Source organism: Branchiostoma belcheri, unplaced genomic scaffold, assembly GCF_001625305.1.
Source record: "Branchiostoma belcheri isolate BF01 breed outbred unplaced genomic scaffold, Haploidv18h27 scaffold1, whole genome shotgun sequence".
Classification (NCBI taxonomy): domain Eukaryota; kingdom Metazoa; phylum Chordata; class Leptocardii; order Amphioxiformes; family Branchiostomatidae; genus Branchiostoma; species Branchiostoma belcheri.
The window spans coordinates 2,455,543-2,477,445 of record NW_017802379.1 but is presented as its reverse complement, the minus strand read 5'-3'; the positions used below and the strand labels follow the sequence as shown (position 1 = coordinate 2,477,445).

General features: G+C 41.3%; 1 protein-coding gene across 4 annotated transcripts in view; it reads right to left on the bottom strand.

The window, feature by feature from the left end:
- The window catches only part of LOC109464678 (clathrin heavy chain 1), a 26,187-nt gene extending 4,284 nt beyond the window's left edge, over positions 1 to 21,903 (bottom strand). Inside the window, exons 1-26 of one of the 4 annotated variants that reach the window (XM_019761721.1) lie at positions 21,503 to 21,903; positions 19,450 to 19,669; positions 16,090 to 16,239; positions 15,468 to 15,586; positions 14,570 to 14,596; positions 13,482 to 13,757; positions 12,881 to 13,054; positions 12,299 to 12,496; positions 11,625 to 11,825; positions 11,026 to 11,301; positions 10,551 to 10,688; positions 9,841 to 10,062; positions 9,320 to 9,514; positions 8,863 to 8,955; positions 8,615 to 8,740; positions 7,848 to 7,990; positions 5,460 to 5,582; positions 4,913 to 5,024; positions 4,494 to 4,616; positions 3,931 to 4,076; positions 3,310 to 3,336; positions 2,639 to 2,822; positions 2,297 to 2,489; positions 1,751 to 1,908; positions 1,088 to 1,368; positions 427 to 586 (exon numbers count right to left, since the gene is read on the bottom strand). In XM_019761721.1, coding sequence (XP_019617280.1) covers positions 427 to 586; positions 1,088 to 1,368; positions 1,751 to 1,908; positions 2,297 to 2,489; positions 2,639 to 2,822; positions 3,310 to 3,336; positions 3,931 to 4,076; positions 4,494 to 4,616; positions 4,913 to 5,024; positions 5,460 to 5,582; positions 7,848 to 7,990; positions 8,615 to 8,740; positions 8,863 to 8,955; positions 9,320 to 9,514; positions 9,841 to 10,062; positions 10,551 to 10,688; positions 11,026 to 11,301; positions 11,625 to 11,825; positions 12,299 to 12,496; positions 12,881 to 13,054; positions 13,482 to 13,757; positions 14,570 to 14,596; positions 15,468 to 15,586; positions 16,090 to 16,239; positions 19,450 to 19,669; positions 21,503 to 21,544 — 4,107 coding nt within the window. In that variant the 5' untranslated portion in view covers positions 21,545 to 21,903. The remainder of the gene's footprint in view (positions 1 to 426; positions 587 to 1,087; positions 1,369 to 1,750; positions 1,909 to 2,296; positions 2,490 to 2,638; positions 2,823 to 3,309; positions 3,337 to 3,930; positions 4,077 to 4,493; positions 4,617 to 4,912; positions 5,025 to 5,459; positions 5,583 to 7,847; positions 7,991 to 8,614; positions 8,741 to 8,862; positions 8,956 to 9,319; positions 9,515 to 9,840; positions 10,063 to 10,550; positions 10,689 to 11,025; positions 11,302 to 11,624; positions 11,826 to 12,298; positions 12,497 to 12,880; positions 13,055 to 13,481; positions 13,758 to 14,569; positions 14,597 to 15,467; positions 15,587 to 16,089; positions 16,240 to 19,449; positions 19,670 to 21,502) is intronic. The other 3 variants (XM_019761730.1, XM_019761736.1, XM_019761745.1) reach the window with 3 other exon arrangements.

Here is a 21,903-nt window from a genome sequence, read left to right as displayed (position 1 = left end):
CAAATGATGTATTTCAACATTCTCTTCATTATTTCTAGTCAGATTTATTGTGATTCTCAACCTTTTCTTCCTTTCACTTTAGCACTTTCACTTAAGCGCTCTTCATCTATGAGGGTTTTTGTGTAGCCTCACAAAAATTGTGCTTCTGAGAGTGACTGATCAGACCTGTAGGTGCTTGATGGTGACTATCTATAAGCTGGGGGAATCAGTCCTAATATGAGTAAGCCATGTAAACGTAAAAGTTGCAGAGTTCAAGCTCATGACTACGATGCTGTGGTTCCAATCAAAATCCAATCAACTTTCCATATGGTGACTACCATACTGGCCTCCCATTACTAATTCTTCATAGTTCTCACGGTTATGTCCACAAACTTTGCAAAAGTGGAACGTTATGCAAAAGGCGATAGTTTGCATCCCACAGCCCACCTTTGGAATGTTGACACGTGACCAGAAGAGCTCGAGATGCTCCCTCATCTTCTGTGGTTTGTACTTGGAGTAGAGGATGGCCAGCTCTGTGAACATCCCCATGTGAGCCCGCTCCAGACCCAGGGCAGCCTCCAGCAGCTGGATCAGTTCCTCAAAATATCTGCACAAACATACATCAACATGTAAGAACTGACAGGTACTGTGGTACAGGGTAGGATGGGGAGATGTTCACTTGGTATCATGAATCTACAAATCTGATGGAAAACATTTTATGCTTTTGTTCCAGACTTGAAGTATCAACAATAAAAACAGTCTGTCATGAATAGGGCTGTGTACTTAAACGTAACAACAGGTACCGGTACAGAGGTTAAGATTTTCATCTTTATTCAGATAACTTGGCAGCCTTATGCCATATTCAAACAATACAAAACCATGTGGACTTTTTTTTTTGCTGCATACAATACTCAAGCTGTTCTTGAAAGATCTGCTCCTTCTAGATGTCAGTTTGGTCACCTGTGTCATATCGGTATGTACCCGGTACTTAGTGATTCAGTATTTTGAACCTGTACCTAATTGATTTTTGTGGAACTGTACCAGTACACAGAACTGGTATGCAACCCTAGTCATGACTTTGTTGAAGAAGAGCTTCTCCCAGACCCACCCTCTGTCCTGGTAGTAGTTGATGAGGTCCTCCAGCTCGTCAGCGTGCACCACGATGTGCAGGCCGCACATCTGCGCCAGCCGGAACTCCTCGCCGTCCACACACGAGAAGCACACCTCCTTCCACGTGCGCGTGCTGTTGGCCTTGCGGGCACTGTCCACCGCGGCCTGGTACTCCCCCAGGTGCACCAGGGTGGAGGCCAGCCGGCCGAAGTTGGACACGTTGTTGTACAGCAGTTTGGCCGCGTCGTACATCTGGGCGTCATAGCACCTGTCACCAACCTATGAATGACGCACACAAACAGTCATGTTTCACACTTTCATTACAACACAGGGTAGAGACCAGTAAATACACTACTAAATCAAAGGAAGAAACCATTCAAAGCAATCATTTCATACTTCGATACGATACTTCAAAACACTGATTCTTCAACACCACTGCAAAGCTTAATTTGTAATGTTTGTTAGAGTAAAAAAATAGAATGTTCACACCAGCATTTGTAAGAATTACAGCAAAAGATTGAAATGAAACCATGACTTAACCCTGTGCCAATGGCTCAGTCCAGCCAACATCATTGAGACAGAGCCATCAGACTTTCGAGAAAATCACAGGGCAATCTATGGCACAAATTTTCACCAGATTAGAGTAAAACTTCTTGCTTACCTGCTGGATGTTGGCAGTGTTGGGCCCAGAGATGAACTCCTCCAGTTCGGCCAGCCTGTTGGTCTGGGCGTAGGCGAAGATCAGCTCTGTCTCCACGTACGCCTCACGAGACTTCTTCCTCGCCATTTGCAGGTATCGCACCAGGTCCTCAAAGTTTCCTGAAGAGGGTTAAAAAATTATGTATGAGAACAATTTACAGGACTTTAAATACTTAACAGTGTAAGTAACTACTTGCGCAAATCATTTTCTAAATTTCCTTCAGTGAAAAACAGTGTTTGCCTGGCTAGTACAAAAGCTAACAGTGTTGTCCAGCCTTGCGATGACTCAATGTTTTTCAGCTAAATGTACCAGGTCACTCCTACACTTTTTATAGTGTGTGCTGGGTTCTTTTATGTGGTTTAGTGCCTGAAGCTCTCCCATACTTAACAGCAGATTTATGTCCCCATTTGAAAGGATAAATGTACAATGCCAAACTGCTATGTCTAGCAGATAACTACTATTGTCAGAGACATATAAAAAATGTTGCTGGAAACCTCTGCTACTGACCGTTCTTGTTTGCGACGTCCACCACCTCCATGTACTGAGAGGGGTCGTCAGCCTTGATGTAGGAGTCGATGGCCTCCTTCACCATGCCCTGCTGCAGCTGGGCCTGCGCCAGCTGGCTCCACACCCCCGGCTCGTTACAGCGCTCAGCAAACTCATACGCACGGTCCAGGTTACTGATGTTGTGGATCAACACCTGTGGGAAACAACAACAAAACAATTGATTGCTCTTGCATACATGAAATCCTACACAAACAAGCTTTAAAATAAGATTGCCATTGACAAAAACTGTGTTATGATGCATGATTATTTGATTGTAATGACAGGAATGGTACATCAAAGTACCTGGATAGCAGATGTGTTGACGTCAAACTTCTTGAAGATGGCGAAGGCTTCCTCGTACAGCTCCGAGCCAATGGCGATGTTGGCGATGTCGGGAGCGTCGTAGTTATCCAGGCGCGTGATGTACTCCATCACACGCGTACGGTCAGCCTTGATAGCCGTCAAGATCAACAGATTCTGCAAGTTCCTGTCAAGTTAAACAGATACACGACATGTTCATCCTTTAGCCTTAAACACACAGGAAAGACAGACAAAACAGCAACACTCTCACAAATGGAATGCTTGAAAACTCACTTCAACGCAGAAGCAAAAGTCTCAATTTGGAGGAAATCACTTGTGTGCACACACAAACAAAAATGACATGTTCAAGGTCGGGAGAAAAAGGAACAAGCGCTAGGCTGGTACGGGCAACTTTGGCAAAACAAAAACTTGTCCCTTGGCTGGGAGGGTATCTCTCGGTCTTCTTTCCGCAGTGTGTAGTGACGCTTGTGATCGTCAGTCCTTTACTACTGCTCAGAGACACTAGCAGCAAACAGGTATCAACTAGCCATGGAGCTAATCAAATTAAGTACTATTCTACGATTGAACCAATCAGTGTTTTGTTGTTGTTTTTTTTTCTCTCATGAGGAACAAGTTGCATTGGCAAGTCCTGACCATTCCAGCCTAGTAGTTACCTGTGTGCAGAGAGTGTCCCCTGCTCACTACAGAAAATAAAGAGTAGGATTCAATACCAGACACATTCACCGTGATATTGTTATCCAGACAGCGGTGCACTGGCTCAAGACACACACTGACAAAAAGAAGGACCACAACCACACAACAACCGCACACTTGGAATGCATGACCAAAGAGGAAGCACTGCATCTTCAGGATTCTTTCAGTCGTGCAAGAAGGATTGGCTTTTTGGAAAACACCTGCTAACAAGCCATGCTTTTGCCTTTGCCATTTGAAATAATATTTTCCATGCTTTGAAACCTTAACATAATGTGTGCATTGTAATATTAATATCACACCACACTGTTGTTAAAAAGCACACATTCCAAAATATATTGAGCAGGTTATTACGAGAAAGTTTAAGCAATCTTCTTTTTAGAGTTTTCAACTTTTGAGAATCTTAAAGCTCCTTTAAGTTACTGAGGTGCTTTACTTTTTTTTTCTGGCAATGCCATGCAATGGTCCCTCCACGTCACACAAAGAAGACACAGACTATAGACTAGACATGAAATGGGTGATCAGGACAGTACGTGCCAACACTGGGTGCAACAGAGTAGTCTGGAGTAAGCTGGAGGGCCTACCTGTGGTCCGAGAAGACCGAGTTCTCGAGAACAATCTTCTCCAGTAGCTCGATCAGCTCGTTGGGTAAGTCTGCAGTCATGAAGGCCTTGACAGTCACCGAGATGTCTTCAGGATCCTGGGTCTCTGATAGTGCCGTCTGCACCACCTACAAGAGAAGTACAAAAAAAATTGGCATGTCTGATAGGAAAATGACTAGCATGAGTTTGCCACATGATAGAAAGAATGTGGCAAAGTTGTCATGTTATTATGATTATTGCCTCAGAACATCAAGGTTCTGGGTTCGAATCCCTCACGGGAAAGGCACTGCACACCTATTTCTTTACACAACTCTTGTGAAAATGAGTACCTAGGTTAGGGATGTAAAGTTGAGGTCCCGTGTTTGAGGAGAGCCACATCTCAAGTGAGTAGGGTTCCTTCCCAGTGTGAATGGATAGACTGTCTTATGCAGCTTGTACCAACTGTACAAAAGCCGTCAAGTCACGCCTAAAAGCATTTCACCAGTTATGCAAAAAAAGAAAAAAGGAAATCTGAACGGTGCAAAAGTAGAAATGTTATCCCTTACCTGGTCGATGAGCTGCCTGCGGTACTCGTTGGTTTCGATCAGCACGGTGGCCCACAGCTCAGGGTCACGCCGCTTCACCAGGTAACGGGCCTCGCTCTTGAATAGGGAGTTCTCGTTGCACACCTGGAACAGACGGCAAGGTTTGTCACAAAAATGCAGAATAACATTTCAGGAGTTTGACAATGATGTAGAAAGCCTAAATTGTACTCATGTAAGACGTGGTGGTTTGCTTCCATTCAACCTGTATTTACTTGTAAAACCCCAAAATTAGGTGAGCTAGTTTTATGAAATGATGCTAATATGCCTGTAAATATCATATCATATGAAGATGGTGTTATGCAGAAATCAGTTTTCCTGCCAGAATCATATTCTGAAAACATAGGTCTCCTGAACAGCTAAGACAAAGCTAGAGAACATACCTGAATGAGTTCCTGGTCACACTGCCCCCTTTCGTAGGCCACGCACGCGAGGTGTGGGTCTCGCTTCTCACAATACTTGCCCACAACCTTACTGTCATAGTACGGATTCTCCCTGCAGGAAACAGTCACCAGTAAATAGGCTTTCTCCGATATAAAAGATTGAAATGCTTGCGTCATAAGCTAATTTTGGACAAACAGATATCTGCAATTGATTTCTTTCTAATGTGTAGTAACCCTGCAGTGAACAGCTTATTCTGAATTGGTTGCATTGATTGTGTGTTTGAGAACGAAACACCGGTGCACTGAATGGCACCGGCATTTGTCTGACAAACAGCTCTGTTTTTCTCTCGGAAACCTTCAAAACACAACCCTGTACAAAGAACATAGAGTGCTCTGCTAGCTTCCTACAGCATTTCGTTCAATCAAGACTTACATGTATTTTCTTGTTTTCTGTAACTTTACAAAGACATCAACATGATCTAAAAATGTCATGCTTGCAGACTGTGACTTTTGTATATTTGTTTGTAGTTTTTGTTTTTTTCCATACCTCAGGAACCTCTCAGGGTTGTTGTTGGCGTCAATGTAGATCTTGGCCAGTGCATTGTGGGTGGCAGGCTCGGTCTGCCCATCGTGGATACGACTTTCCAGCCACGGCAGCAGAAGCTTCAACCTGGGAGGACCAAGACAAGTCAGAACTCCAACACAAGTTAGAAGCTGTGGAATTCCAGGATGCTAACTATTTTTAAAATTTCAAGCAACTTTTCTAAAAAAATACCCCTCTGCCTTTCTGCGCCTTGCATTGCTCTCCTACTCAAAAAATTGCTTAGTCTATTCAGTTCTGGGACAAATTAGACTACAGTCAAACCTGCCTATAGTGGTCACTCAAGGGACTGGCCAAATTTGACCACTATGGCCAGGTGACCACTATAGAGAAACAGCCGGTTAGTTGACCCCCCCCCCCCAAAAAAAGGGACACATGCTTTGAGTACCAACAGTGATGTCTTTATTCTGAAACATATGAATACATACATTTGCAAAGGTAAACCCCTTTTATATGTACATGTCTTAGTTCAATAATTTGTTGTTCTTTTGCTTTAGTTGTACTTTATTTTGTACTTGCTTGAAAAAAAAAAAAGAAATACAGAAATATTGCATGGAAACATTAACTTGACATCAAAGATACATACACTCAACATATTCAGTTCATCTATTCTGGGACAATGAATCCATTTACATTAAAACATACAAAATCACTGGTTGTCATTTACAGTACTGTTCTTGTGTACATACTAGTACTACATGTGGCTAAAGAAAAGAAAGCAAATCAAGCAACAAACTTTCAACTCCAAACAAATTTCTATCGACTGCAAAATCATTTAATCTAAGCTCAGCTTTCGACGATTTCTTCAAGCTCACTCTCTCTGCCAGTCGGATCACTTCCACCTTTTGGAATAAGTTCGGCGTCCGTCTTTCCGCTTTCGCCATCGTTTCTCCGCAATCGCCACGTTATTAGTAGTTTTTGTTGTTGTTAGTCGAAAAGTGGAAGAGAACGACATTGCCATGTTTTTGTTCTTTGGTGAACACTTGCTTCGCGCGACCGACATACGCCACAGCGAATTCCAACCACGTAAATAAGTTATTTTGACCAAGATGCTGTCTATTTAGTTAACAGCAAAATAATTGTTCGTCAGTTGCCAGTTACTTCCGTTTTTGGTCGTTTTTGAACATGAAAACTTAGCGAAAACTCTCCTTTGTTTACGGCTTGGGTTTCTCCCCGCGTGGGTTGTCTGCCTCTACTATTATGCCAATGTGGTAGTCAACAGAAAATTTTCTCCTTTCAGACTTATATCTTTTCTAAAATATCCACTACAGTGTTAAATTTACATCTAAAATTACTTGTAGTAATGTATTTCAAATGTTTTCATAATGTAATTACATCATTTGACGCTAATGAAGTTAAATAAAACTCAGTGTATCTACCTCCATAACAGTGGAGTCTTCCGATGACCCCAATTGACCTCCCTCTGCAGCATACATGCGCCATCTTGGAAAAATACGAAGCGCATTTTCGAAGCCAAATTTCTTGAATTATGCCCATGAAAAACGGAAGCTATGCACATATCTACGCATTTCAAGGAATGGAGAAACCAAATATGGATATTCTTAAGTTTTTTTGTAAAGATAATTGCCGTAATCTTCGCCGAGCGGCCGAGTCCATTGAAAGCTCCATGCGGCACGCACGGCACTGGTGTTGGGGAAAACGCAGATATCAAAGATACCCGCGACCGCAGAAACTTTGTGTCAAAAGCCAGTTTTCCTTTATTTCATACACATATGGAGTTTAATTTTCAGTTCACATTTTAGTAATGTAGCGATCGGAAAATTATCACAAGGCTCATAACGATCGTAGCCCGAGGTGGGGTGGTGTTACGGCCGTGGTGCTTAGCGGGTTACGGCCAGCCGCGACCGCTATCGGCGGTGTTGACATGCCGGCGGGACCGGAATGGGGTGACCGCTGACCGCGTTGAACAGTGACCGCTATAGACACGATTCTTAATGCTTACGTCAATGGGAAAAATTCAAGGGACCGGCAAAAGCTGACCGCTACGGCCGAGTGACCACTATACAAAGGTGACCGCTAGTACAGGTTTGACTGTACTTAGCCTGCTCATACTACTTAGAAAATACTAATATTTCTCTGTTGACACAATTCAAATTCTATTCGATTCAACTGTAAATTTCTGCCAAATGACCAAAAAAGAGCATGATATGTTTTAGAATTATTCTCTAAGGCAATATTGCTAAACTTATCCTTCTACCTGCTGCTTAACCTTGTAAGATACAGTCAATACAAATTTGATGCTTCCTGAAGCTACCTTAGACTCTACGTTAGAGGTTATCCCATACAACTACTGCTTGGAAATGCTTTTCTCACCTGTTTCTCTTCTCCACCTCAGCGACCAGCTCGTCAGTGGAGAATTGCCCACGTACAACCATGATGAGGTTCTTGATTACGTCCTCCCCACAGTCCACGTCCAGCAGCCCCCCGACAACAACGGGCAAACGCGCAGGATTCACCTGGGCAAAGCAAACAGTCACACATGTCATTCCTGTACTAGTAACAACCTCCCCCTAAGGGCCACTAAAATGGTGGATACTTTATAGTGATTACTTATTTTTCCCACTGACCCAAGCATTAAACCACACGTCTACTGTACCCATTTTCTTCAAGTCTTTGAGTGGTAACTAAAGATACCTTTGACAATCTTACAAAAACAAAGGGAAACAAGATATTCACATTCACAATTCCATTTTTGCTGACGTTTTATGGGTTACCATTGCATTGTGTGTTTGAGAACGAAACACCGGTGCACTGAATAGCACCGGCATTTGTCTGACAAACAACTTGGGTTTTCTCTCGGAAACCTTCGAAACACAACCCTGTACAAAGAACATGGAGTGCTCTGTTAGCTTCCTACATCTTACCCTTCTACTGTGTTTTCAAAACTGTTGTCAAAATAAATAATTGTTGCCAGAATTAAAGCTATTGAACTATTTTCCCCATGCTATTCTAGCAAAACTTACAAATGCTCAAAGATCTTAATAAGAAAGAAATCTTCTAGATTGCCGCCAAATTCCTTACAAGAGACAAGACAAAATGCCTCCGTCCCTGAGGTGTTGCCAAAAAAGCTGACCTCTTACCTTTTGTACATAGATCTCGATGTACTTCTGCAGGTTGTTCCGGTACAGGTACAGGACCAGGTCGTGCACGAAGTCAAATCGGTCGCACACGATGATCAGTGGCAGCTGGTCTGTCAGCTTGGCTTCCTGTTCACCAAAACAAAAACAACTATTTTCAAAACACTGACTTCTACCATGGAAATCTATTCTGTAGTTCAAATTGAGATTTATAAAACAAATTATTTTCACTCAGAATAACCTTGGCTCACCTTCAGGAAGTTCTTGACCTTCTCCGGATCGTAACAGTTGCTCTCACGGCAGATACGTTCAACCTCCTTGATCTGACCAGTCTTGCAGGCAGCCTGTAAAAAATTTTATTGTCAATTTAGAAACATAACTTGACATCACGAGTATCAGCATACACAGAATATGGTCATGCAGCATGAAGAAGGCAAAGTCAAAAATTAAATTGGGAAGAATAAGCTACAATAACTGTGGGAAACCAACATGCAATGGTCCAGTTTTTTCACTGACATCACAACTTGAAGTTGCAAACAAGTGCTCTGTTTTGCATTGCACCGCTTTACTACAGTTATTTCAACTGCCAATTCAAAACTCCTTACGGGGAGGCACAGGAAATTTTGAACTCTTCCCTATGCACTGCTGAGAAGATCGGCTATGTCTGAAACAAATAAGCTGCCAGAAGGTGTAGAGAAAACTCCATACCTGGATGTACTTGAAGTGGACTTCAGGCTCCTGGCTGAAGTTGACGATGGAGCCCAGGAAGTAGAACAGCCCCTCGTAGCTCTTGAACGACTCAAACAAGTCGATGAGAGACTGGGTGGTCAGTTGTTCATGGTACTTGGTGGCCACCTGAACGGCTATCTGTAGATTCTGTCGGATGTTGGCTTGAAGCATGGCCTACACACGGACAAAAAAGAAAATACCGTCATTTTATAACAATCTACTAGCAGAATAGCACAGTGGATGAAGTGCTTGCTCTGTATTCAGAAGATTGTGGGTTAAAACCCTACAAGAGATTCTGATAAAATTATCAATTTAGAAGTTCTTCAACAGTCAGGATTCAGAGCAGTAGTTTTCATTGTGAAAAGAAAGGTGACTACTATATGAATAAAACGTTTCTCCTGTTTTTCCATTCAGAATTTCTGGTTTAATAGTTTTTACAGAGAGTAGACTTCTTTTGTATACAGAAAATTTGAGAAACAAAGAAGGACATGGAGACATACCTTCAGACATTCCAGCGAATCCTCCACAGACAGAGAGCCAAAGAAGTTAACCAGCCAGTCAGGGTTGAGCAGGTGGGTGTGCACGATGGCGCGCTTGATGTCGTACAGGTCGGTGTAGTGCTCGAGCGCACGCTGCAGGAGCCCCGCCTTCTCGCACAGCTGGGCGATGTGGGCGCGGTCGTAGTGCGTGAACATCTGGTTCCCCAGGATGGCGTCTGCCACCTGAAAAAAGGGACACATGGATGGTATGAACAAACAGGCAATCTACTGAAATTTCTCCACAGCTTTTGATGCATCTTCAAACCATATTAAAATCTATCCAAAGAAAAGATTCCTTGAGCCCTTGTCTTGCCAGACAGTCTACAGCTTGTCAGTCACTCTCTGTGGGCCTGGCTGATTAGAAAATTACAGTTCTAGAAAAACTAGGAGGGCAATACACTGAGAAGCTAAATGATCAAGCAGTGTTGTCTGCTATTATGCAGATAGATTTTGCTGTTTACATGGTATTCTAAGGCACCTTTCCTGGGAAAAATTGTGGCAAAATTGAAGAGCACCTGTATCCTGGCATGGTCAGTAGTGGTAAATCTAAATTTTTGTACTTTGGACAGAATCAGAAAGTACAAGAGGATGCATACAATGGACTAGCATCCCTGTGATTCTTAACCAAAAGCTCCTAACTATGATTTGCTGATGAGTTGTACATGACATACCTGAGGAGCAGACATGAGGTTCATCTCCAGCAGGCGTGTCTGCAGGGCTCCCTCTGACGGGCGGTTGTTCTTCAGCGCATCCAGAAGGAACGACGTGCACTGCTGAACCAGGTTCATCTCCATAAACACATCAACGATCTGAGGGCAAAACAAACAAACAAACAAACAAACAAACCTCATGAAAACCAGTTCAACTGTCTAATCCTTACAAGATTTTACTTCGACTGTAAAGACACTGCAATTAGAAAAAGTAACATCCTTAAAAAAAAAACACTTAACAAGGCATTAAGAGATGACAGACTTCACTCCCTCTCTATTAGAAAAAGTAACATCCTTAAAAAAAAAACACTTAACAAGGCATTAAGAGATGACAGACTTCACTCCCTCTCTCTCTCTCTCTCACTCAACTCTCACTCTCCAAAAACAAAACTTCACTCCCGTGGGGATGAAGTAAAAACTACGGAAAAATTCCAACCTGGTTGATGTCAGCCATGGGTTCCTCGTCCTGAACCATCATCTGAGCGAACTGCAGGCCCTGGTCAGGGTTAATCCGCATCACGTTCCGCAGCAGGAAGATGTAGTCCGGCGTGTACCCGACCTTCTTGGCGTACAGGATGATCTTCTGGAACTGCCCGGTCTCGGCGAAACACTGGATGACCTTGTTGGGCACGTTGGCGCGAAGGTAGACAGAGAGGGCCAGGGTGGGGTCGCTGGTCTTGACTAAATCTCCAAGCTCCTCGCTACACTCAAGCTAAACAGGGAAGAGCAAAAGACAATAATTTACAACAACTCACAACATACATACATATCCAGACTTTCATTACAACACTAGAAAACAATAGACCACACCTTGACAAGCCATCAAGGCAAATAATGTAACATCTTGCAATTCTACAATGACTTTGGTGTCATCAGTACTTTAACTTTCCTAGTAAGACTGACCGTTAGATTTTTAAAAATCTTGATAACTGAATAATATTCATCAGCTACGAATGGGAACAAATAATATTGATCAGCCAGCTACAACATGTGAAGGAAGATTAATCAGCTACAACATGGGAATTTCTACTGTACCTTTTCTTCCTTGAGCCACTTCTCCAGGAGTTGTTTCCTGCCCTGCTGCAGGACAGGGCGGCACAGCTCCAGGGACTCGTACTTGTTGAGCTGCCCGTGGTCCAGCAGGATGCCGAAGTACTGCAGGAGGGGGGACGTCTGGCCCTGCTGGGCTGGCACCTGCTGGAACCGCTGGATGGTCTGGGGCGTACGCAGGATGCCCTGGGACAGGAAAAACAGAAACATTCGACTCAGATCCATAGAAAATGTAAACAACAATGAAAACTACATTCATGTTGGTATATAGTGAGCTCTTGAGATCACTTCTCTGCAGAATTGTCTGGCACCTTAACTCATTTAAATCTTTGGTTTAGTATTTGGATAATTTCTCAACAAAGGGGGCCTGTTGAAGTTAGAATGGGGTGAATTCCAGAGCTAAGCATACTACTCAAAATGCTACATACTACACAAATGTCAAAATGCTATAATCAGTGTTATAATTACAAGAAATTGTAGAGATGAAATCAACATAAAACTATGCAAAGGAAGTCAGAGTTTTCAGGTCAATACTTGAGTAAAACTACTGATGAAATATTAATTTTTCATTGTTCTTTGTATGTTCTTTTACTGTGCCATCACATACGTTTACAAGTTAATGGACAAAAACTGTTGTTTTTTGACAATCAGATTCTCACCTTTGGTGCATTTGCTGCGACCTTAGCGGACTCTGAGTAGTTGCCCTGGGAGAAGAGCGTGTTGAACTTGCGGACGAAGAGGTCCTCGGCGCCGGCCAGGTTGTTCCTGACGGCCATGCGCAGGGCCAGGTCAGGGTTCTGTAGCACGTTGGTGATGTAGGGGATGATGTTGTCCTCCTCAACACTCACGGACAGGACCTGTCACAGGCACAGGAAATGTTAATCAAATGTACAATTTCAGGAAAAAATGAAATATTTGAGATGGAAACTTCATGGGAATGACATACATAGGCACAATTTTATATCTCCTACTTCCAGCATTAACGAATAACCCAAACAAAACTTAACAACTATCATGAAAATTCATGTTGGTAGTTAGAGACTTTTCATCCAACACAAGGTAAATTTTCTCCAGCTTTCAACCAGTTCCTCTTTACATATATTCATACTAAAAGTAAAACCTACTATATAATGTACCAATAACAACAGATACTAATGCTAACCTAAGACCTTTTCTTAAACTCTCATATAATGTACCGATGAAGTTCTTCACCATTACCTAGCACATGCACATGTACTGACCTGTCCCTTGCGGTTGACCCCGATGACGCCGCTGGTGGCCTCGTGGGGCGCGGTGACAAAGATGGTGTCTCCGCTGATCCGGTTCATGTAGATACACACACCGCTCTCCAGGTCGTACAGATGGATGTAACCGTATTTGGTCACCAGGAAAATCACGTCATGCTTAGAGCTCACCTAAGGTAAGACACAACAAGCAAAATGTTACCATAATAATGAATGTCCTTGTAAAGTGTCCTCTGTAAAGTGTATACACTTATAAATGAGAAGAAACGTAAATCTTAACTCCTTCCTATAGCCAAGTCGGTATACATAATATAGAGTGCTCAATTTGCATGTGGTAGATCACAGGTATAATTCCTCACCCAAGTCATACCAGAGACTTTCATTATGCTTCGCACGATTTTTCCCAATTTTGGGAACGATTCGAAGGTATTATTTATGCTTGAACAGCTGCGTGGCTCAAGGACTAAGGACATGGAGATGGGCACTGCCTTATAGTAGTTATACACCCTACAATGTGGGACATTATCTTTAACATTCATTTCAAGAAGACTTAATATACACTAAGAAATGCTTTCCTTGAAATGTTCCTCTCTATTACCTGCATGGCCACAGGGAAGTCGTTCTGTGCCTCTGGTGGGAAGAAAACGTCCACCGCCTTCTTGGTGAACGGCTGGTTCCCGGTGGGCGCCTGTCCGACTTCAATGATATGTAGCTTCCCTCCCTGGGCGCCGCGAACTCCAAAGCAGAACAGCGTGGACGCTTCCGAGTTTCCCTCCATCTTGAACTGGCCGAACGCGGCAGCGTGACCTTCAATTGGCTGGCTGACCTTGCGGTCCACAGAGTACAGCTGCATGTTGCCGACAACTCTGTTTTGCTACAAGAAAAGAATACTGAACCTTAAAATGTGAAATAGCAGATGATAAACTTTCCTTGGCAGCCCTCTGTTTAACTGTACATGCCAGATTCAATTGCGCTGACTTACAGTTACATGGTTGGCTGATAGGGAATCTAATTTTTGATACGAGGATAATAAAATAGAATTTCGAAGGATTTGGGTAACATCATTGTATGCAAAATAATTTCACTGATCAAAATTTGGCGCCAAAAAGGGTTTCTGAGCAAGGAATCAGTTTGTACATGATTGTAATTCTCCTCTATCAAACATGAAAGCAAAATGACATCATGAGTGCAACCGTTAAATCTTGTAAGGCGGCTTACAAAAAACGAAGCATAGCGCGGGTGAACTACACAACTAAAAGGCATAACATGCGCAAAAAGCTTGACTTTGAGGTCATTGAGATTTAAGATCTCATATGAAGACCAGCATTTTCAATGATTTTCAATTGTTTAATTTAGAATTGCCGCCTTTACACAAGTTGAAGACAAGGCAGTGGAATCAAGCTAAAAATAACAACATCCATCTGCTAATTTCCCGTGCAGGAATGATCACACCACCAATTGAAAACAGCATTCACCAATTCAAATCTTTACACACAACTTCATCATATAGTTGTGCGAAAACATCACCTCAATCAAATATTTAAAAAAAAAGTTAAAAAGTGCTCCTTGAATTATGACGGGATCACACACAAAATTGTCCACCTCGTTGGTTCAAGACGTTCACAAAAGGAAGTCAGGTTGGACAAAATCTACCAATAATTGTACTGTAAGGGTAGGAACATTTACCGTGTCAGAACTTGGTGATTGGGCCACCTTCAAGAGACAGAAAGTATACAAGTGAATCATGAACACAGCATAGTCTGCCCTAGAGTTCTACCAAGAGGTTTTAATCACATTAAGATGTTAGTGGAAGACAAGGTCTTTAAAAAAACGGTCGGAGAGATGAAATGAAGGGACGAAAAAAGTGAAATCTTTTTTTAGAGAAAAAATACCCACAAAGGTTAGTAACAATGTTTTCACCTATTTTATGTCTTACATTAAACCATACATGCTCTGCATGCCAAGTACCACCACCTTCTGCATGCAGTGTAATGGTTGATAAATCTATATTAGTATATAGGAGATATTTATTTCTTAAAATTTCATGCTGTCATGAGTTCATAAATTGTTTCAACCTTTCTGGAGCATCATTTTTCCACTGTTGTGCTTCTACTACTAGTTGGCAACAATTCTTCTTACTTCAAAATACTACTTGCTAGCACGAGTTCCACTCTTAAGTCCTTCCTTTGCATTTGTGCAATCCATTAAAAGGCATGTATATTTACATTACCAAACATTTCACAGTACAGTCATGAGTAACACTAGAGCTTGGAAAGAATGTGAGGAGAGAGTTTGTGACCTCAGTCGGATGACTTCTGCAGAAGCAGGCTTTCGTTTTTAAGGGAAATTATTCCAGCATGTGTCGCTACTAACAGTGGACAGCTGAAACTTAAAGCAGCATTACATAAGAATGGCAAGGGTCTACCCACCGCACAGCAAACCAACTCGAGCAAACAATGCAAGACAAGGGAGGCATGCAGTACCCATCGACTGCTAGCTTGGTATGGGTAATGACGGAAAAAGGAAACAGCACACCAAGATCATGGAAGCACACGTCATGCAAAGAGACAGTACTCTGCTGTACCTGTGCAGAGATGCCGATGAGAAGAAGCCACTTCTGCGCTGCGTCCGTGCGGTAGTTGATGATCTGGCACCCGGCCAGGCTGGAATGGCGGTCAAACATCTTCTGTGGCTGCGAGTCACCTGCAAGCCGGTCAACGTGTTAGTCATTTTCATCAAGATAAAGTCTGTGGCAAACTATCAGAAGTTAGCTGAAGGAAAGCTGGTACTGAGACTACACATAAAAAATTGTAAACGGTCAACGTGTTAGTCATTTTCATCAAGATAAAGTCTGTGGCAAACTATCAGAAGTTAGCTGAAGGAAAGCTGGTACTGAGACTACACATAAAAAATTGTAACGATAGCATGTCAAGAACATGGGATATAAAAAACAATATTCCATTGCAGTACCAAGGGAAAGCAACCAGGGGTCCAAAAATCAAATCTGTGATAAGTTAAGACAATTTCTGTGGTAAGTCAAGACCTAAACCTACAAAAATTCATAACAATCCATTTATAGCTTCTTGTGTTATACTGTTCAACCACAAACAGCAATACAAATGCTACCAAAAACATATTGTAGCTGGTAAAGGTAAAATTCTTATACATCTACAAGGAAGGCTGTATGATTAGAGAACTATATGTACCTTCCATGGCCCAATGGTACACAGCCGTCTCAGTTACCAGGGCGATGGTATTGACAGTGATCCACTTCCAGAAGGTGACATCCTCCACCATGTTGTGGGCCTTCATCTTACTCTTCATCTCAATGTTGAAGATCTGCAGGGTCTTTCCAGCTGTTCAGGGGGAAAGAGTAGTAATTTGTGGTTGAAACAGGGCTCGAAATGCTTTTTTCTGCATGCCATAACATTGAAAAGGAACCTGTGTTCACAAGTTTTACCTGCACCACTCAGAATTTATAAAATATGGATCATTCTGAAAAATTTACACTTCATAGCTGGTGCAAAGGATGAAAATACATGCATACATCTTTACTTAGAAATAAACCCAGTACATAGACTAGTGCAGCTTAGGTGCAGGTATACACCAGAAATTAATTTGCAGGAAAGTTCATGTTTGTAGAGAAACAATACATATAACTGGCAAAGCAGGCTGAAAATAAAATCAGATTCAATATTAAGCCAACTTGCATCACTTTTCTGATACCACATATGGACCCAATTTGATAAGGTAATTTACATTGGCTTCCAGCTTACCCAGATTTTAATTCTAAACAGAATACGATTCAGGGAAACCATGTACCCAAGTATTCAGTGTTCCATTTAATGTTAAGATTATGATAGCAGTAAGAACGACATTTTACACAGAATGACCCTGCCGTGAGGATTGTCAGGAATTCTAATCAAAGGCATCTGCACAACAAAACAATCATTGAAAAAGACATTTGAATAACAAAAACCACCTGACTTAACATATCATGGTGGTGTCACAGGAAATGAGGTATTACCGAGAACTGAAGAACTGAGACAGGATATGCTAATAACAAACAGGTGGTGGGATTTCATTGATTGTGACTTTCCTTTTTTAGTGAAACCATTTCTATTATTTACATCTTGTTAGATTACAATGCATTGACATTTTTCACATCCTGAAATTGTTCACTTTAGCAATCATAACTCCCTCCTTTCTCTTATTTTTGAAACATGCTATTGTTCATACAAATAATCAAATGGCAGAATGATTTCACTTAAAATTCATGTACTTTAAAAAAAATCAGAATGATTCAGATACAATGCAATGCCTCAATTGCCAATTTTGTTAAAAATGCAAGGTATCTTTCCACACTATCAAATGCTTGTACATTCAGCGATGGCTAGCTGTATGTATTATTCATGTAATGTGTGTGCCCTGCGGCTCCAGATGTATGAATTATGCAAGACAATAACATTTCTAGCTTGTTCATATAAACAATGGTCTGTAAAATCATGGAATGAGAAAAATCATCCTGTATTTGTTGTTTTACAAATAAACTTATATAGTATATGTATAACAATTTATTGTGATTTCAGAAGGGTTTTCTGTCATCAATATTTACGAAAAGGCTTTTAAAAAATGAAGCCTAGATATCGATGATACTTTTGAAAAATATGAAACCGCAACCAATGCTCTTTTTATCTATGTAAATGATATCTATTACCTGTTTATGACGGATTTTACAAATCTGCAATTATGTCTGACATAATGCAGTCCATGTCACATATACCAGTGTATTGATTCTTTGTGACTAATTGATTTAACACACAGCCATTTTCACATCCAGGGTTGTCTCAGAAAACCATCCAAATTGTAGCAGACAACGATATGCAAAGAAAAATCACAAAAAATTGACTCATACTTTCCCTTACATAAGTATCATTATCAAACTGGCAAATCACATGATATAGAATATTGATAGTAATATATATTATATGCTTGTATCTTTTCTCTAAAAGCCCTTCCCAGTCTGGCTCTCACGGTAAATATATTACCTAGGGCCCAGCGGTGACAGAAAATCCCACATGGGACTGACCTGAATTAGATTTCAGGCTTTCCTGTAATAAATGCCCCCTGGCAATGGGAATAGCATAGTATATAACCTATACAACCTTCCCATTGTAAAAACATAACATTTGATCACTTAACCTTCAACAACACTGTTTTAGAGTGCTTTTGAGAATCCTACAATGCTAAAAGCTTATCAATCATAAGGCTTGATCAGGTGACACTACTATTACCCCCCCTTCCTGCCCAGTTTTACTAGGAATGACCTCATCCGATGTTAGTTCATTTACATGCATGGAGTCGAGAGAACTGAAGAAATTTTATGAGATGGTAGACGTGGCAAGGAGAATTATGGGTATGTGCTTGGCATCAAACTGCAAGTAGATTGTCTTCTTACCTGCAATCTGATATTCTATTCTTTTAGAAATTGCAGGTGGGTCTTTTGAACCCATAATAATACTGCAGCTGTATGAGTTACAATGAACTTGAACATTTTTGCTGGTAATTTGAACTGGATCACAACATTTCTATTTACCTGAAATAGCTTCAATGGTAGGAAATCAGTGCATACCCTATATCTACCCCATGGCCCCATATGTTAAACCAGCCATGAAATGAAATGCTTAATGAACCAGCTACGCTTTATGTCTTTGCTGGCTTTTTTTAGCTCGTCGTTATTCCCGCACGCCTCTTGGACAGTACGACCTTGGATGTGACCCCAGGAATGTGTCTTCTTCCCCCGTACAAATCAATATGAACCCGACATCCAGCATACAAAATCACACACAGAACATGTCTACAACATGCTGAAATGGCACATATCAACTAGCAATGCTTCTGTGGGAATGTGCAATCAACTCATGATTTAAACATTGCAAATACCACAAATACAGTATCAAAGCTCTACAGCTATAGCTACAATTTAAGATCTACATAATTATAGCAAAGAGAACATTTAAAAATCTCATGTGTCTCTTACTGCCTGTAAAATACTGATATAATACTGTAAAAATTGTACTTGCACCATGAACATATTCTGTCTTACTAATGTATTATTCTACTTCTTCAACAGTTGACTTGAAATACTTTCCCCCTCCTACCACAAAATCAAGCCCCCCATTGCCCAAATAAATACAGATTTATAAAGAATGTTAGGCCACGCCAATTTGATTTGTTGGTTCACAGATTTTTTCACGACTCTAAAGAGAAGGGACTTCTTTCAACTGTAAATGTTGGGGCCAAAATATGAAGGAGTTTGGAGTTGTTTCAGAGGCTGAAATTTTTTTTTTCAAATCTGAAAAAGATGAAGCGGGCAAATCTGAGAACCAACAAATTAAGATGGCGTGGCCTTAGTACCTGACCCCTACGCTTTGAAAAATTTCTGGTGAGAACCCTGATCTATACAACATTAATCATCATCATCATAATTGAACAGAAGGAATACAACATGTATCTTTTAATTACATGTAACTAGTAAATACTAATAACACAAGAACAAGTCTTACCACTGCCACTGCCCTTCAGAGCAATGACCTTGCTGGCAGGGTTCATGATGGCGGAGTCTGCGGAGATGGGGCGGCGAATGGGGTTGGCGGCGTCCGCAAGGTCAATGATGACCACCTGCGCCTGATCGCCGACCTTCTCCCGCACGCAGATGAACTTGTCGGACTCCATGGTGAGGGTGCTGAACCCGATATTCGCCGCGTTGACGCCAACATTTTGAAGCTTCAGGAAAGAGCGGAAATTATGGCTTAACGACATTTGATACATCATTGGACAGGGATCAAAATACCACCTGCTGAATATGCAGGTTAGTGGAGGAATTTCTGATATACCTGTATATTGAAGACACTTATTCTGCTGAATAGACAGACTTAATCAGCATACTGCTAACATTTTATATGCAGTAAAACAATTGCAGACTTAGTCTAAAATTCAGTTTTGTACTCAAACAAAAGTAAAGATATGTTAATATATGTTTACTTCTTCCCTTCATCTACATTGATAACTCAGGTCGAAGCATCTATTAGTTCACTGTGCTCTTTGCTATTTCCAAGTACCCCCCCCTTCTCATGAAGTGGATGGTATTTACCGTGGCCCCACCCCCTTTTCTGCCAACTCTACTGTAATTGGTGGGCGTTACTGTTGATAAAACTTTTAAAAGGTGTCACAAACAAAAAAAGCTACTGCTTTTGTACCATATCCAAATTTCAAGAGGTAGCTTCTTAAACAAACATTAAACTCAAAGATAACTCTTGCTGTTGTAGTGTTCATTATTGATTTCATTTACCCAAGAAACTTGTAGTAAAATAACTGTCATCATAGCCTTTTACTTAACAGCAAGGTCTATTGCAATGCTAACATCTATCTTTGACTACAGTCTCGTACAAGAAAATGTCACTATTTCTAGAACATTTTTTCATTAATTGTGCACTGTTTACTAAATATGAATCCATAAATCTTTACCCTATAACCTACTAAGCGGGCCTCCTGATCAAAGATCATCTTTCAGATTAGTGTTTGAACAGGGCGAACAAATACTGGCTTCATGGACAAACAGTTCATCTCTTTAGTTTCCCCTCTGGGTTGACCAATCAAAACCTTTGGAATTTGGCCTCAGAGGCGTGGCAAACAGAAACCTTAAAACTTCAAGAAAGCTGCATCTGCATCTATGTAAACTATGGAACAAAACCAAAACAACTTTTAAAATCATGCTATGGATGCCATATACCAAAATGCAAGACCAAATTTGCCAAGGAAAAGAAGGACATAATCAACCCATAAAAGAAGAAAGAAAATGCATCAAGTTGTACATGAAAAGCATCACTGCTTCTGTGCAATTGTGCTAATTATATATTTGCATACAATTTCCTTTTCCAGCATTTCCTCATGAATCACACAAATCAAATAATTTATTCAACAACTAAACACCCATGAAAACTTGTTTCATGTGGTCAGCGGTGATACTTGAATGCATTATTTACGCTATTAACTAAGGATTTATATGCAAATCTTTTCACTTCTGTGAAATAAAAAAAATTGTTAAGGATTTTCCGGTCACGAGACAAACGTCATGGAATACGCTCTCCTAATATAGCCAGTATTACGGCGACCTTAAAACAGTGCCAACACATCGGACGCAGCTGACTTAAACACGCACTTACCACGCCGATTTTCTTCCTGCATAAAAGCTGAGGCAGTAATATCTGAGGATCGAGTCTATCGAATTGATGTGCAGCGTAAAAAGGTCATTCCTGGCGACAATCAATGCATGACAAAAATGCCCCACCTGCGTCCGCCCCCCTCCCCCCGCAGATCATCCAAAATGGAGAACCAACACCAACACGTCATTCCACAATAATGCAGCAACTTAAACACTTCCGTTACGTTTCTATCACCGTTATGTGTTGTGTATTATCAAGAGAGATATATGAGGTTGTAAAATCGTCCGATGTTGGACATTTTGAAGGAGAAACGCCCTCCGATTGAGATGTGTGCATGTGGCCGCCAACATGGCGGCTAGGTGGTACTGTATGGTACAAGGGTGAAGTCTCTCACCTGGAGGTGCTCCTGGAAGCGGATGGGCAGAATCTGCGCCATGTCCGATACTTGATAACTCGTACTGCAACCGTTCAGTCAATGTTTATCCCCTTTTCGTCCCCGGTTCGAATCCACAAACGCCGGCGTTTGTATTCGTTGTAGCCGGCAGAAACCGCGGACAGTGGCGGAAAGGGCGTGAAATGGCCGACTCTCCTTGTTTATATATTACTCCGCTGAGAAAATTTCCTCATCAAATTACGCGAGTCACCAAAGGTATATCATTAGCATCGTTTCATATTTGCATATAACATTTTACGAATACTAATATAAGTTCTTGTCAGAATTATGAGAAAAATTATTTCACAATTTGAGGACTATTTTCTGTCGGGAGTGCGAAGTCATGTGCTGCCACATGAGCA